This window comes from Gouania willdenowi, chromosome 3 (assembly GCF_900634775.1).
Source record: "Gouania willdenowi chromosome 3, fGouWil2.1, whole genome shotgun sequence".
In the NCBI taxonomy this organism is placed as follows: Eukaryota; Metazoa; Chordata; class Actinopteri; order Blenniiformes; family Gobiesocidae; genus Gouania; species Gouania willdenowi.
In genome coordinates, this window is record NC_041046.1 from 10562583 (window position 1) to 10576560 (window position 13978).

The 13978-nt window shown below is 39.2% G+C and overlaps 1 protein-coding gene across 2 annotated transcripts in view; it reads left to right on the top strand.

Annotated features, from left to right (window-relative positions):
• The window catches only part of kif13ba (kinesin family member 13Ba), a 90475-nt gene that overhangs the window by 75210 nt on the left and 1287 nt on the right, over positions 1-13978 (top strand). Inside the window, exons 22-37 of one of the 2 annotated variants that reach the window (XM_028443102.1) lie at positions 168-341; positions 420-577; positions 1661-1793; positions 2005-2160; positions 2243-2342; positions 2445-2571; positions 3845-3900; positions 3982-4106; positions 4187-4462; positions 4552-4704; positions 5968-6045; positions 6132-6182; positions 7187-7343; positions 8508-8638; positions 10458-10517; positions 12169-12727. In XM_028443102.1, the coding sequence (XP_028298903.1) occupies positions 168-341; positions 420-577; positions 1661-1793; positions 2005-2160; positions 2243-2342; positions 2445-2571; positions 3845-3900; positions 3982-4106; positions 4187-4462; positions 4552-4704; positions 5968-6045; positions 6132-6182; positions 7187-7343; positions 8508-8638; positions 10458-10517; positions 12169-12727 (2494 nt within the window). The remainder of the gene's footprint in view (positions 1-167; positions 342-419; positions 578-1660; positions 1794-2004; positions 2161-2242; positions 2343-2444; positions 2572-3844; positions 3901-3981; positions 4107-4186; positions 4463-4551; positions 4705-5967; positions 6046-6131; positions 6183-7186; positions 7344-8507; positions 8639-10457; positions 10518-12168; positions 12728-13978) is intronic. The other variant, XM_028443103.1, reaches the window with a different exon arrangement.

The window sequence follows — 13978 nt, forward strand, 5'->3', positions numbered from 1 at the left end:
TAATTTGCATAATAATTTATTTCAGTGTTTCGGTTTTCAACCTTGGGTTTCTCATTTTCTGTTTTCGGTTTCAGCCAAGAATTTTCATTGTTCAGTGCATCGGTATTAAGGATCATTTAACTATTACCACAAATTGAACTGCTTTTCTCTTTCTTCTTCATCTGTAGATTAAGATCCTGCAAGCTACCGGACTTCCACAGTACTTGTCCAACTTTGTGTTCTGTCAGTATTCTTTCTGGGACCAGCCGGAGCCCATCATTGTGGCTCCTGAGGTCGATCCGTCGTCCTCGTCGCCGACCACCAAGGACCCACACTGCATGGTGGTTTTCGACAGCTGTAGGGTGAGCAGGCGGGAGGGTGAAGGTAACAACAAAGCTCACTTGTTTTTAATATGATACTGATGTGTTTGGGTGTTGCAGGAGCTGGCTGTGTCTGTATCTGAGGACTTCATTGAGTACCTGACAGAAGGGGCTGTAGCTATTGAGGTCTATGGACACAGGCAGGCTGATGCAGGAAGGAACCCTGCTTTGTGGGACCTGAGCATCATCCAGGCCAAGACACGCACTCTACGAGACCGGTACACACACACACACACACACACACACACACACACACCACAGCACCTACAGAAGACTACTAATCGATAGCAGCCACAATGTGCTGAGGATAGGGGTGTATCAATTTGTTTTAGCAACAATTTGATTCGAATCACGATTCGTTGTTGCCGATTCCATTCATGGACAATATTGGTTCATTTACAACAATTTGATCTGAGACGATTCTGTGACTTGATATCGATTCATTAACTTTTTAGCCAAAATAAAAATTCAACCAGTGTGAGTGAAGTAAATACCTGAATACTGTACAAGTGCAGGTATGGTTTCAAAGATTCCTAATGTTTCTTATTTGGGAATCTTCCTTCCATCCATTTTCTGACCCGCTTGTTCCTGTTTTCAGGGTCGTGGGGGAATCATCTATAAATTATTCATGTACATAAACAAGTAAACAACATTTAATGGCAAATGTATTCACATTTTACTTGAATAAAGTCCAACCAACACTTCAGTTTAAATGAACAGGATCAACATAAAAATAATACAATTAATATAAAAAATGAAGTGCAACCAAGATCTGTTCAGGTTAAATATGCAGTGGTTGAACCTTCTACTTTTCACTTTAACTTAATGTGAAGCCTTAGCTTGTTAGCGTTAGCTCTGCAGAAACACTACCACTGCTGCTGCTGCTGCTGCTGCAGTGAACGCTGGTCGACCCAGCGAGCGACTCCTTTAGAAAATCTCAATTTGTGTTTTAACTAAAGTGTTTCCACACACTGGACCCCAAAGGTGGTTCCATCAATTTCTCGTTTGCTGGCTTCTCCATTTTGTTTGTTTGTCTGCTGCCGCGCGCCGTCAGCTGTAACATCTTTATTATTAAAAGCATTTTGAAAACACATCCATATAAAGGCTGCCGTGCTTAAATCAAATGTGTTATTTTGTTGTATTGATACAATCGATTGATTACCTTTTAAAATGATCTTAGATTGATTAATGTCATCCGAAGGCCAACTTAGCGAGTGCAGATCGATCGTAGGACTATAAATCTATTCATCGATCTAATGGATAAATCGTTACACCCTTAGCTGAGGACATTGTTTTTGTAGGTGGAGCGAGGTGACACGTCGTCTGGAACTTTGGATTCAAATCCTGGAGATAAATGAGAATGGGGACTTTGTTCCTGTTGAGGTGGTTCCTGCTAAAGACATTAGGACAGGGGGCATCTTCCAGCTTCGGCAGGTAAGGCTCCCAGACCCATAGTTCACTAAGCAGGTACTGCTCATACTCAGGTTTTTTTAGTTTAATATTCTAAAAAAGAACTATTTTTTTCAGGGTTAGTGATTATTATCTGAATTTAGGGAAAGGAGGGAAAAAGAAAAGCACAATCCTTCCCCTCGAACCAACTCAAATGTGTGTAATCTAACTTTGTGTTTCCTCTCTCGAACATAAGGGTCAATCGAGGCGAATCCAAGTTGAGGTGCATTCAGTTCAGGACTCCGGGACAATGCCTCTGATCTCAGAGATTGTTCTTGCAGTGTCAGTGGGCTGTGTGGAGATCACTAACACGACTCAGAATGTGGAGGGAGATGAGATGGACAGCTACCAGGTGCATTTCTTTTTCCTTCTGTGTCCGTTCAGCTGGAGCAGGAGATGGAGTCACTGAATGCTTTTTTGTTTTGTTTTAATAGGAACGAGACCTGGAATGCCTGCGGGGTCAGTGGCTGGCTGCTCTCACCAAGAGACAGGAATACCTGGACCAACACTTACAGAGCCTGGTTAGCAAGACAGGTAAGTCACAAACACACACGTAAGTTGTGTCCATTTTGTTGTGTGTATGTCAGTGTCTTGTTTTTTGCATCGGGTCTTTATTATTTTTTTATTTTTGTGCAGAAAAGACAGAGGATGACATGGAGAGGGAAGCACAGTTGCTGGAGTGGCGCCTCACTCTGACGGAGGAGAGAAATGCGGTCATGGTGCCTTCGGCCGGCAGTGGCATTCCTGGAGCACCAGCTGAGTGGTACGTCTCGTTAAAGATCAGGAAGATATTCTTTGCACTTCATTCTTATCTCCTAATATTTCTTATATAAAAGAAAAATAAGAGCATTGTAGCTTAAATTAAAATCCTCGTTTCCACAAAATTAAACACACTGCAACTACTCAGAAGACATCTCAAAGATGTCCTCTGGTCCAAAGCTAGATGTAATTACCTACTTTTCCTGCATTGTGTAATAAATGTCAATAAACAGTGGCATGATTCATGTTTACATTGGAGACCAAACAAAGTAGTAATTTATTTTAAGTGAGCAAATTATCTTTGATTTATTGATCTTTATACAATAGTTAGTTCCGACTCAGTAATGAGATTGGACAAGAGACATTCCATGAGTGCTGATATAGAGTAATAACAGCACTGGGACTTTTTACAGACATTATCACTGTTACTAATAACCATTAGAATATAGGGAAGGGACAATAGCCTTGTCTCATTTCCAGTTGTGGACCAATTTGTTTTGGCGGAGCCAAAATAAATGATTGTCGTCAACTAATTAAATGTGCATGTTGAACTGTTGTATAAAAGCAATATCACACTTTAGGTTGTGCTGAATATCAGCTCTGGTATGATTATCTACGGCCTCATGCCTATGACCGAATCAATCAATCAAACTTTATTTAAATAGCATCCTTCTTACAAATTCAATTATAGGTCAAAGTGCTTCACAAAAATGTGATATGAAAATGATTTTAAAGGAAAGGTTTAGAGACTAATGCACACAGAAGCAATTTAATAAAATAATTACCCCAACCCTGACAAATAAGAGTCGGAGGTAAAAGCAAAGCAGAAAAGAGATCTTTTGTTTTTTTATGTAAAACATAAAAATTACTATAAAAACATATAAAGTTAAGAACCCTAAAATTTAGAAAAGTCATAAAGCATTACATAAAAGCCTGATTGAATAAATATGTTTTTAGCTTGTTTTTAAAAATCGCGATACTCTCGGCTCCTCTCTGATCTCCCGGCAGACTGTTCCACCATCTTGGAGAAGAAACACTGAAGGAGGAGTCTCCAAACATTTTAGTTTTGCTCTTTGGAACAGTTAAAAGTGTAGTACCAGAGGATCTGAGGGTCCGACTGGGTTCATAAACTAAAACCATCTTTGATAGGTAGTCGGTAGACACTATGTCTTTATCAGCAGCTTTAAGTAATGAGTGATCTATCCCTCTTTTTGTTGTTTAATTATTTTTTCTTAGAATAAAATGTAGCTTCATTCTGACTTTTCTTCCGTTGGCAGGGTTCCTCTGCCAGGCATGGAAACTCACATTCCCGTCCTGTTCCTCAACCTGAAACGTGCGTATGCTCAACAAAACGTGCACTCTGTGGTGTTCTTCCTTTCACACTCATCACACTGGTTTTTATCTGTTTGTGCAGCTGATGACCTCAGCTCTCAAGACCAGTTTGCGGTCGCAGAGGCTGGAGGGTGGGAGGCCACTCTGACTGGTGAAGACGAGGACGACTTCTTTGACCTCCAGATCGTCAAACACTATGATGGAGAGGTAGGGATGAGAGAACAACAGAATTCTGGGCCATCCTTCCTAAGTTATTGTGGTATTTATCTGAGTTTGTTGGCCCACAGGTGAAAGCAGAGGCATCCTGGGACTCCACAGTCCATGAATGTCCCCAGCTGAGCCGTGGGGGATTGTGGCCCGAGCAGCGGGTCTACCTGACGGTGCGGGTGGTGGTGCAGCTCAGCCACCCTGCAGACATGCAGCTGGTGCTAAGAAAGAGGATCTGTGTTAATGTAAATCCCGGTCGTCAGGGTTTCGCCCACAACTTTCTCAGAAGAATGTCCACCAGGAGCACCATACCAGGATGTGGGGTCACCTTCGAGGTGGTGTCTAACATCCCCGGGGTACGGCTGCACCAAGGAAACAGAATTATGTTTTCAGCTGAGCACCTTGTCAGTCAGTCCTATATCTACATGTTACTTGTTGTTTGCAGGATGCTCCGGGTTCAGAGGACAGGGAGATGCTGGCCCACCTCGCTGCTAATGCACCCAACAGCCAATCAGCAGAGGACGACGCAGCTATTGAAAAGTACCTCCGCAGTGTATTGAGTCTGGAAAACATCCTGACACTGGACAGACTAAGACAGGTTTGTGCTGCTTGTTGTAGAGTTAATGTTCGTTCAGTAAGTGCAGTTGTGCTGTGTAAAATTGGTGAATTATTTCTATCAACATTCCAGTATTTTTCTTAATTATTACGTTATACGTCATATTAAGGTCTGAATCACTTTCAATATGAATCAAAATAAGTTTGGTCACAGATTCTGCTAGACTAAGGCAGAAGTTCTCAACCTTGGGGTCAGGACCTGATATGTGGTCTCGAGACACTGGAAGGGGGTCGCCAGATTCCTTCAAGAAACTAAGAATATTTTTTTAACAACCATTTTTGCTTATTTTTACAATTTTTCTGCAACTACACCAAACTTGCCATATTTAAACCTAAATTCATCACTTTTTCTTCCCATATTTTTTTTCCTTTTCACGCATTTTGCTGCATTACTCCCATTTCTGCCACTTCCCTATCAAATTTCAATGCCTTTTCTGCACATTTTTTTAATTTTCAAGACATTTTTGTGCACCTTTAAACCCTCACTTTTCCATCTAATGTCACGTATGTTTACACATTATTGTCATTTTTAACCTATTTTCATCATATTACATGCTTATTTTTGCCAATTTTACCACATTCACGATGTGTCACGCACATTTTTTTGTGAGTTTTAACTAATTGTTCCATTATTGACACTTTGAACCCTTTTTGCCACTTTTCTTTGTCTGTTTTTGGCCACTCTAACCACCTTTTCCACCATTATTGGTCACTTTTAACCAATTTTCTTTGTGATTAAAACAATAATTTACATCTTTAAGATGACTATATACTATGGCCCAAAAAATAATAAACTTTCTGTATAACAGATAAATAAATACATGTGGTTATCACAGATTCATAGAATAATAGATCATCATTTTGCATGTTCAGTTAAAAGGTCTTCCCTCCTCTGAAAGCACAACAAATTTGGTTAAAAATATTTCTTACGAAAAAGAAGCTTTTTTCATGAATAAAAAGTTTGTGTTTTGAAACGGTTTGAATGTCAATATTTCCATTTTGTTGGTTTCCCTGAAATAAAATGCTGATTTCTTAGATTTTAATCTCAATTTTAGTGTAGCACCTGTTCTAAAATCAGCTGCAGGATGAACACCTTTTATTTTTAAATCAATGCATCTTCTTACAATCTATTTGTTGACTTATAGCCAACATGCTTGCATGGAGGACGAGTTGAGTTCACCTTCTATTTTGTGTCTTTTTCACGATGTTCTTCATACATTGAAATTCAATTCTGGGTGTGTTCTAGGAAGTTGCTGTGAAGGAGCAGCTGGCCGGCAGAGGGAGGAGTAGCAGAAGGAGTGTCAGCTCTCCGTCTGTCCACAGGGTGAGATACACTCACTACTTTTCTCCTGTACCATCTAGTGATGCTTGTGTTTTTTTGCTGAAGCTGCAGTTTATTCCTTCCCTTAGCTCTCTGGAAGCAGGCAAGATCTGTCCACCACCTGCCTATTGGATGATAAGGTAACTTTACAATCTGCATTTTGGGGCCTTTTTCTATGTTGTCATTCAGTGACTTCTGGTTACTGTAAGCATGTCTATTCTAACCAAGAGCTGGATCTGTAGAGCTGATAAGTCTCAGATCCTTTAGAATGATTATTTCTACCTTTGTTACAACATTAAGTACAACATTTAAACTTACTACTAATTCATATTTTAAAGGGATCCTCCATTTTTTTTTTACAAATGTGGCTTAAAATCTTTGAAATGTCCTTATTAGAAGATCTATGTCTCACATAGATCTTAAAATTGGGACTACAGTTTTAGAGCCTGTGTTCCGCCATCTTGAAATCATGTGATTGATGATGTCACATGGCCCCATTGCCTGTAAACATCCCATTGTTTTCTATTGGAATGAAATATTCAGTCTGTCTTTTTAGATAATTTTGCAGCTTTTTCAGTCAAAATGCCAACTTGTGCTGCTTTTGGTTGCTCTAAAAAATCCGTAAAAGTTAAAGATGTTGGGGCGGTGTGTAGCTCAGTGGGTTGAGCGCCCGCCCCATGTACGGAGGCTGCAGTTCCTCACCTGCAGCGGGTCCAGGTTCGATTCCCGGCCTGGGACCCTTTCCTGCGTGTCATTCTCTGCTCTCTCTAACCCCCTTCCTGTCAAGCAACTGTCATATAAAGGCCACTAGAGCCAAAAAAATCCTTAAAAAAAAGAAAAGAAAAAAAAAAAAAGTTAAAGATGTTGTTGGTTTTCTCAAAAGAGTTAATTTGAAAGGTTTTAGGCCAAACTTGTAAAAACTGGAGAGGATCCCTTAAATGGGTGGCTCCTCTTGACACTCATAATAAACCCCATACATATAAAACTGGGTAAAGATACAATAAAATTCATTCATTTCATACACAATAAGTACATGTAGGGCAGGAGACTGACTGTGAGTGACTGTCACCCACTAACTGATGATCGTGTCATGTGTTCAGGTCAACTGTAAGTATTTTAACCCCACTGTTTGTCTCCCTCTCAGGGTCGATGGGAGAGCCAGCAGGACATCTTCATGCCCTCTCAGTTCCAGAAGACCCTCCCCCGCCCAGCCTCTTCCCCCTCCACCTATTCCACCTCACTCTCTTCAAACCCAACTCCACTTTCCACCACACCCCCACAGAACCAGGAGCCAGAGCAAGGTAAACTGCTGTCAGAAATAAATCCTTTTGACTCCACAAAGCTCTGCACAAGCTAACTCTCTTAGCCTTCCTCTTTTTTGTTGTTATAAAGTTCTTTATAGACATCCTAACACAGTCTCCTCTGATTTCTACAACACTGATATTATACAACTCTAACCCTACACATACTATAAACAATGATTCTTCATTTTATTTTAATGGAGCCTCGTGGCGTAGGAATTTAGTTTCCAAATTAACACTTATTTTCAAGTCAACCTAAGAGTGAGTTGGACTTTTTTGATGTTGTAAAATGTATCTAGGTTTGGTATTCACTGGTTATTTAGAAATGTGAATGAGATATCATGGTTCTCTTCTATTATCTCTTCTACTAGCAAAAACACAATTTTTATATGCATGTTTAATTCACTGTTCAATCCTGTTTGGCCTGCACGGTTTACTGGACACAGGAATCTGTCTCAGCTGTTGACTGTATCAAGTTCTATTTTCACCCATTAGAATGCATTCATTATTGTTCAGAAGCTGCACTTACAGTATGCTTAAAAAAAAAAAAGAAAAGAAACAAGGACATTTTCAAACTATTGAACAAATCCAAAAAACAACAAATTCATCAAGTATATTAATTATCTTAAGGCTGAGTTTTGTGTGTGTGATGTTTGAACTTGCATTCTATTTACAACCAAATTTGTTAGATATATGTATAATAGAAACCTATTAGTTTAAAACAATGTTAAAGAAAATGTTTTAATTCATACACAACATGTTTGGAAGTTTCTATATTTAGGAAATATCAGTTCTATTATGTTCAGAAATTATGGGCCAATAACCCTTCATTTCTTAGTCCTCATTTATGATGGAATCCTATAGATCTTTTCGTGTGTTTCTTCTTCTATTAATGAACAGATTAGATATTTCTGTTTATTAATTATTGCTTTGAGGGGGTGTTGATCATATTTCTGAGGGTAAATCCATCGTCTCTGTGGTTATGTGGTGATAAATCAGCTCTTCCTGTCAGCTTTTCACTCTGTTTTTATTTTTGCCATATTCTGGACCCGCTTTCAACTTTCTCTTGTGATTGTTTCACCACCTTCTCTACCTCCCGGACCTCCTCTGGTTTTCTTGCCTCCCTCTCCTCTCTTCTTCTCTTCTCTCACCCCCCTCCTCCAGGTCGTTCAGGACTTGCTGCCTCTTATTTTTCAGTTAAAGCGCTGGTTCCTCAGATGCCCAAACTGCTCAAGTCTCTGTTCCCTGCACGGGACGACAAGAAGGAATTGAGACCTTCGCCACAAAACCAACAGGTTGGTTCACTTCTATGACACAGGAGCTGCAGCTGTTGTGCCTTTGAGCAAAATGACTTTAGTTTTGTAATTGCTTTGTGATTTGGAGAGAAATATAGAAGCAAGTTGAGCTGTATTCAAAGTGCACTTGTTTTCCAGCTCAGTTTTTAGGGTTGGGATTGTTTTTTTTTTTTTACTCTATTTCTAAGTGTTAATGCAAAGTGCTTTACTGTGAAATTTCATCTTCTGCATCCACAATACGAAAACAGCGGCTCATCGTGCTGCCTTTAATATACTAAATGTTTAGGAGGGTTCACCAGGAGTTTTTCAGTGTAGGGGGATCGCTTGGAGCGTGAGGAACGATTCCCCCTGAAACACTATTTCCTGACTTTTGCGGGCCAAATTTTGTGAAGTAAAGCTAAAGTTTCATTAATTTACATGTTTCTACTGTTTAATTTAGTTGATTGTTTTTAGATTTGAAGTACACTGTTTATATTGGACGGTGATTATGGGTTAATCTTTTAACACCTGTAATATTAACATTTCCGCCTTTTTTTTGTGCTTATTTTGTTCTCATAAAATGGTCAGTAAATGTCCTATGAGGAAGTGCTTTTACCCTGTTTTCATAAAATTTCAGATTTTCCGTAATTAGCAGTTTTTTTTACCATTATTACATGTTCTATCAGTGTAATATCATTTTAAAATGAAGAAAATTATAAAAACTAAATAGATTTGTTTAGATTTAGTAGGACAAAACAATGAAAGCTCACATAAATAGATTTTTCAACAAATCACCGTCGACCCAGGCCTGCTTTTTGGGATTTTGACTCGGTGACGCTCCTGGTCGAGACAGGCAAGTGTTGAGGTGTTGCAGGAAAGAGCTGAGGTTTACTCTGAGAGCCCTCCACCAAGTTAACCCCAAGGAGATGTGCATCCAGCTCCTCGTGGAACTACTGCTGCTGCTCATGGGCTTCATCTGCAGCCTGGCACAGGACACTTAAAAAAGAAGACATACTCAAAAACATACTCTGGTGGAACATATGTGGAGTGGCACCGACTATCCTCACTCCTTAGAGCTTTCATACTCGAGTGCACCGCCACATAGTAGTTTACAGTAAAATCCTACATTTCCCACAACCCTTATTCTTTCTGGGACATGTTTTAAAGGTGTCTGACAGTTTGACCTCGAAACTTGTCTCCATCTCTCCTGCTATGTTTCACTAGGTGGTGAAATGCAGCTCGGTGTTAGATCTGATGCGGGTGGATTTGTCAAAAATAAATGCCAAGCATGTTGTGTGTGGTACAGCGAACTCTGCAGGGTTGTAAAATCTGAGCTTTGCACTTGATTGGCCTGGCGGTATCCGTGCTCTGCGGATGTCCGCTCGAGTATGTTTGAGCCTTTAGAAAGCGAAGGATGCACACAGGCAACATCGGGGCAGCTAAGTAGCTCAGTTCTTGGTTATGCAGATTAAAAAGAGTTAAACTCACCCATTCACGCATGGAAGTCCCTTTTGTGTCCAAGTGTCTTACAATTATTACAACGATACAGATTAAAAAAGGAAAAACTACAGAAACACAGCGTAAGGGATAAAAATCAGAGCATCTGGGACCCCGACACTATACTGCGCTGGTGAGAACCCTGGTTTAGGTTAGGAAACCCCAAACATTTATGATGGGATTAACAAGACTCATTAAAGTGTCTGTAGGAGTGAATGTGTGCATGTGTCAGTGATTGATTGTGTTTGCTGTGATCATGATAAGTGGGTATAGTTAGACGGACTTGTCCCATACAATGAAACTACCAGGTGTTTCTGACTGTGATGTGTTCATCTCTTTGCAGCATGTGCCTCGCATCATGACATCACCAGGAGGGGACGATAACAGAGTCAAGACTGAGACGGTGAGACTGTGCAATGTCCTCATCCTCTGTACTATTAAAACCATAAGGGTGTGTGTTTGTACCAATACTTGGAATGTCAGGAATATTGGTTTTACTTAACGATGATTTGATAAGTTTATGTTTTTCTTCTCTCTTCAGTCCAGCTTTTCTAGCTCAGTTCTTTCTCATCTTCATCTTAATGATGGCTTCAATTGAAAGATTTTAGCTCAGGCAGCTCCATCGGCTTTTACGTTGGTCAGGAAAGCATTTGACACTTTTTTTATTTCATGTATGAGGGTTCAATCTGCAAATGATGATGACATTGCAGGGTTCTCTCCACCAGTTTAAGTCTTATCCCATAATCACCATCCAATATAAACAAAAACCATCAACTAAATAAGACAATAGTGAAATAAAAATGAATGAGTCACAGTTTTTGTGAGACTTCATATCTGGGTATTTTTAGTGTCCCTTTGGACACACACAGGCATGTGTTTGGAGCCATACAGGGAAAAAGAGAAGTGGACTAAGCTGATGAACTGTTTGGACTTTAAGAAAAGAAAGCTCTGTGCAACTTTGGATTCTGTCTTCTAAAATGAAATAATTTGCCTTGTCAGTGTAGAATGAGTTGTTGTTTTTTTTAATCTGTGGGATGTAGTGGAGTCCATGCTTTAATGGGTAAATATTATAGTGTATATGACAGCTGGTCATAATATTTTAAGTGATCACTTCACTTAGAACGGAGTGAAATGTGGAGAGGTTGTTTTAAATTACTGATATATAAACATGGGAGAATGAAATCTTTTTGCTCACTTTGGAGAATATCCTTAACCTTCCTATTATCTGTGGGGTCAATTTGACCCCATTCAATGTTAATTTCTTGACTTTTCCTAATTTGATGGTGACAATTGATTAAGCATAAAAAGATCATGATAATATTTTTTCATTGAACACATATTGCATGCATTGGTGTTCCTCTGTGGTCAATTTGACCCCAAGCTGTTTGAGCTGTGTAAAACTTGTCTGTCTGTCTGTCTGTGTGTGTGTGTGTGTGTGTGTGTGTGTGTGTGTGTGTGTGTGTGTGTGTGTGCGTGACCTCACACCCCTATTGACCTGATGGTGGCGCTGCAACCAATAGGGTTCATACTCATGTTGTCAATAAATTTGATTAGATTTGGATGAAAATGATCAAGATGATGTAATTCTAATTTAAAAGTTTGGCCTGATGGTGGCGCTAGAGCAGTGGTTCTTAAACTTTAGCTCAAGTCCCCTCTTTGACCCACTGCAACATTTTGCTCAGAATACTGTGAAAAAACAACTGTAGAGCATAATTATGGAATGAATTGAGTGATAACACACATTTAGAAAAATCTCATTTTGTAAATAAGTGAAACAAAACAGTATTTAGTGCCTCCTGAATAGATTTATTTCTATAGTTTTTATTATTTCCGGTTATTTCTCCCGCCTGGTGTAGGACGAAGATGGTCGGACAAATTTGATTTGATTTTTGCATCCATTACAATGTGAACTCTTGTGTTTCTACTTCTACAATAGACAGAGACTTTATGATTTTATGCTGATTGATTGTTATTATTGATTTTTGCTTTGTCGTCCTGCCCTCTTTGCATGTTCTTGTTCGTCTCCTCCTGCAAAAACCATGGGCATCCTGTAGACTCCCGTTCTCCGCTCTGCACCCAAAGACAGACGGGCGGAGCTTCCAGAAGTCCCTCCTCTTCCTGTGCATGACCCGCATGACATCACCCCCCTCAGCCCCCTGAGCCAGTCATCCAGTGGCTACTTTTCTGCTAGCGTTTCCACGGTTACTCTGTCTGACGTCCTCCAGCCCTCTACCTCTTCCTCCTCCCTCCTGGCTGCTGAGACCTCACAGCTGCAGCCAACGCCCACTGACAACAGCAATATTGTGACCTCTCCTCCTCAGTGCGGCGCCAAACTAACTCCGCCCACCTCCAACACCTCAGCCAATCACAACAACATCCAGAGGGAAACGTCCTGCCCACAACAGAGGCTGATAGACTCGGGAGGGGAAGGCTTTGAGAGGCTTGAGATTTTAGTGGATGAAGAGGAGCGCAGTCCTAAGGAGTTGCCTGATTGGTTGACAGAGGGGGCGTGTGTTACAGTGGGAAGCAATAAGGCAGGAACGGTCCGCTACATAGGAACAACGCGGTTTGCTGAAGGATTGTGGGTAGGGGTGGAGCTGGACACTGCTGTGGGTAAGTGTACACTTCAGATAATGTGTGCACAGTAGAGCTGGGTGATATGGACCAAAACTCACATCTCAATATTTTTTTATCAAGATGGCGATATATACAAAATAAATCTAGATCATTTAGATTTAAATAATGACTGACCAGAAAGACAATTAAGGGTTAAATTTACTGATGCAAAATGCCACACAAAGACATTTATTAACAAAAAGCTGCACAATATGTTTCTTTTAGCTTTTTCTCCTCTAAGGGACAGCACGTGTGAGTGAGTTTTATAGTGTGGCTTATTTAGGGGAAGGTCTGGGTTAGGACGCACTCAGTAATTCATCTAACTGCAAAGTAGCAAAAGTAGCGACTCCTAAAAAGAATAATTTCATACAAAATAAGCTGTAAAAATACTTGTAATTTTCTAAATCTCCAAAATAGGAAACATGATATATTTTGAATCTTGATCTATCTCCCAGCCCTACTACATCAGTGTTTTTCAACCTTGGGTTCCCCTGGAATTTAAATGGAAATGTGTAGTAATTGATTTAAAAATATGTTTTATTATTAAACTCTTATTATATGTTTTGTTTTATTAATACACACACACAATCTTAAACACTGTATTCTATGCTTTTACCGTATAAATACAAATACACTGTGGGACGTTTGTGTCAAAATGATTCAATCAGCAAAAAAAGACTTTTTTCACTTCAAAGAAAAAACATGTTTTTCTTTGGTAGAATGGTTTTTTATATTGAAAATATTTGTTTTGATTGAAATTTTTCATTATATTATTGAATTATAGACACAAATGTACGACCAATAATATGGCCCAAATACAAAAAAGATGACAAATTATTCGGGTCTCAGATATTTTATTTTGCATTTGAACAGTTTTTTTTTTCTAATTGAAGATGTTTATTTTTGATTAAAAAAATTTTTTTATTATACAAAATATATATTTTTATTGATATAATAAATAATAATAATAATAATAAAGACACAATTATACCTCCATACAAATACACATTTAAATCTAGTTCAAATCAAATGCAGTATAAAACAGTGCAAAGTGATCATAATGATCTGTGACACACACAGACAGACACACAGACAGAGTATTTGGTCAGTTTATAGAATGTTACTTGTGTTATTAAGAAACAATGTATTCATGATTTTTATATAATAACTAGGCAAGACCTGTATCTGTATCTGAGAACTGTATCTCAATTTGTGGCCAAGTTATGGGGAAATGTTTATTTTATTTTA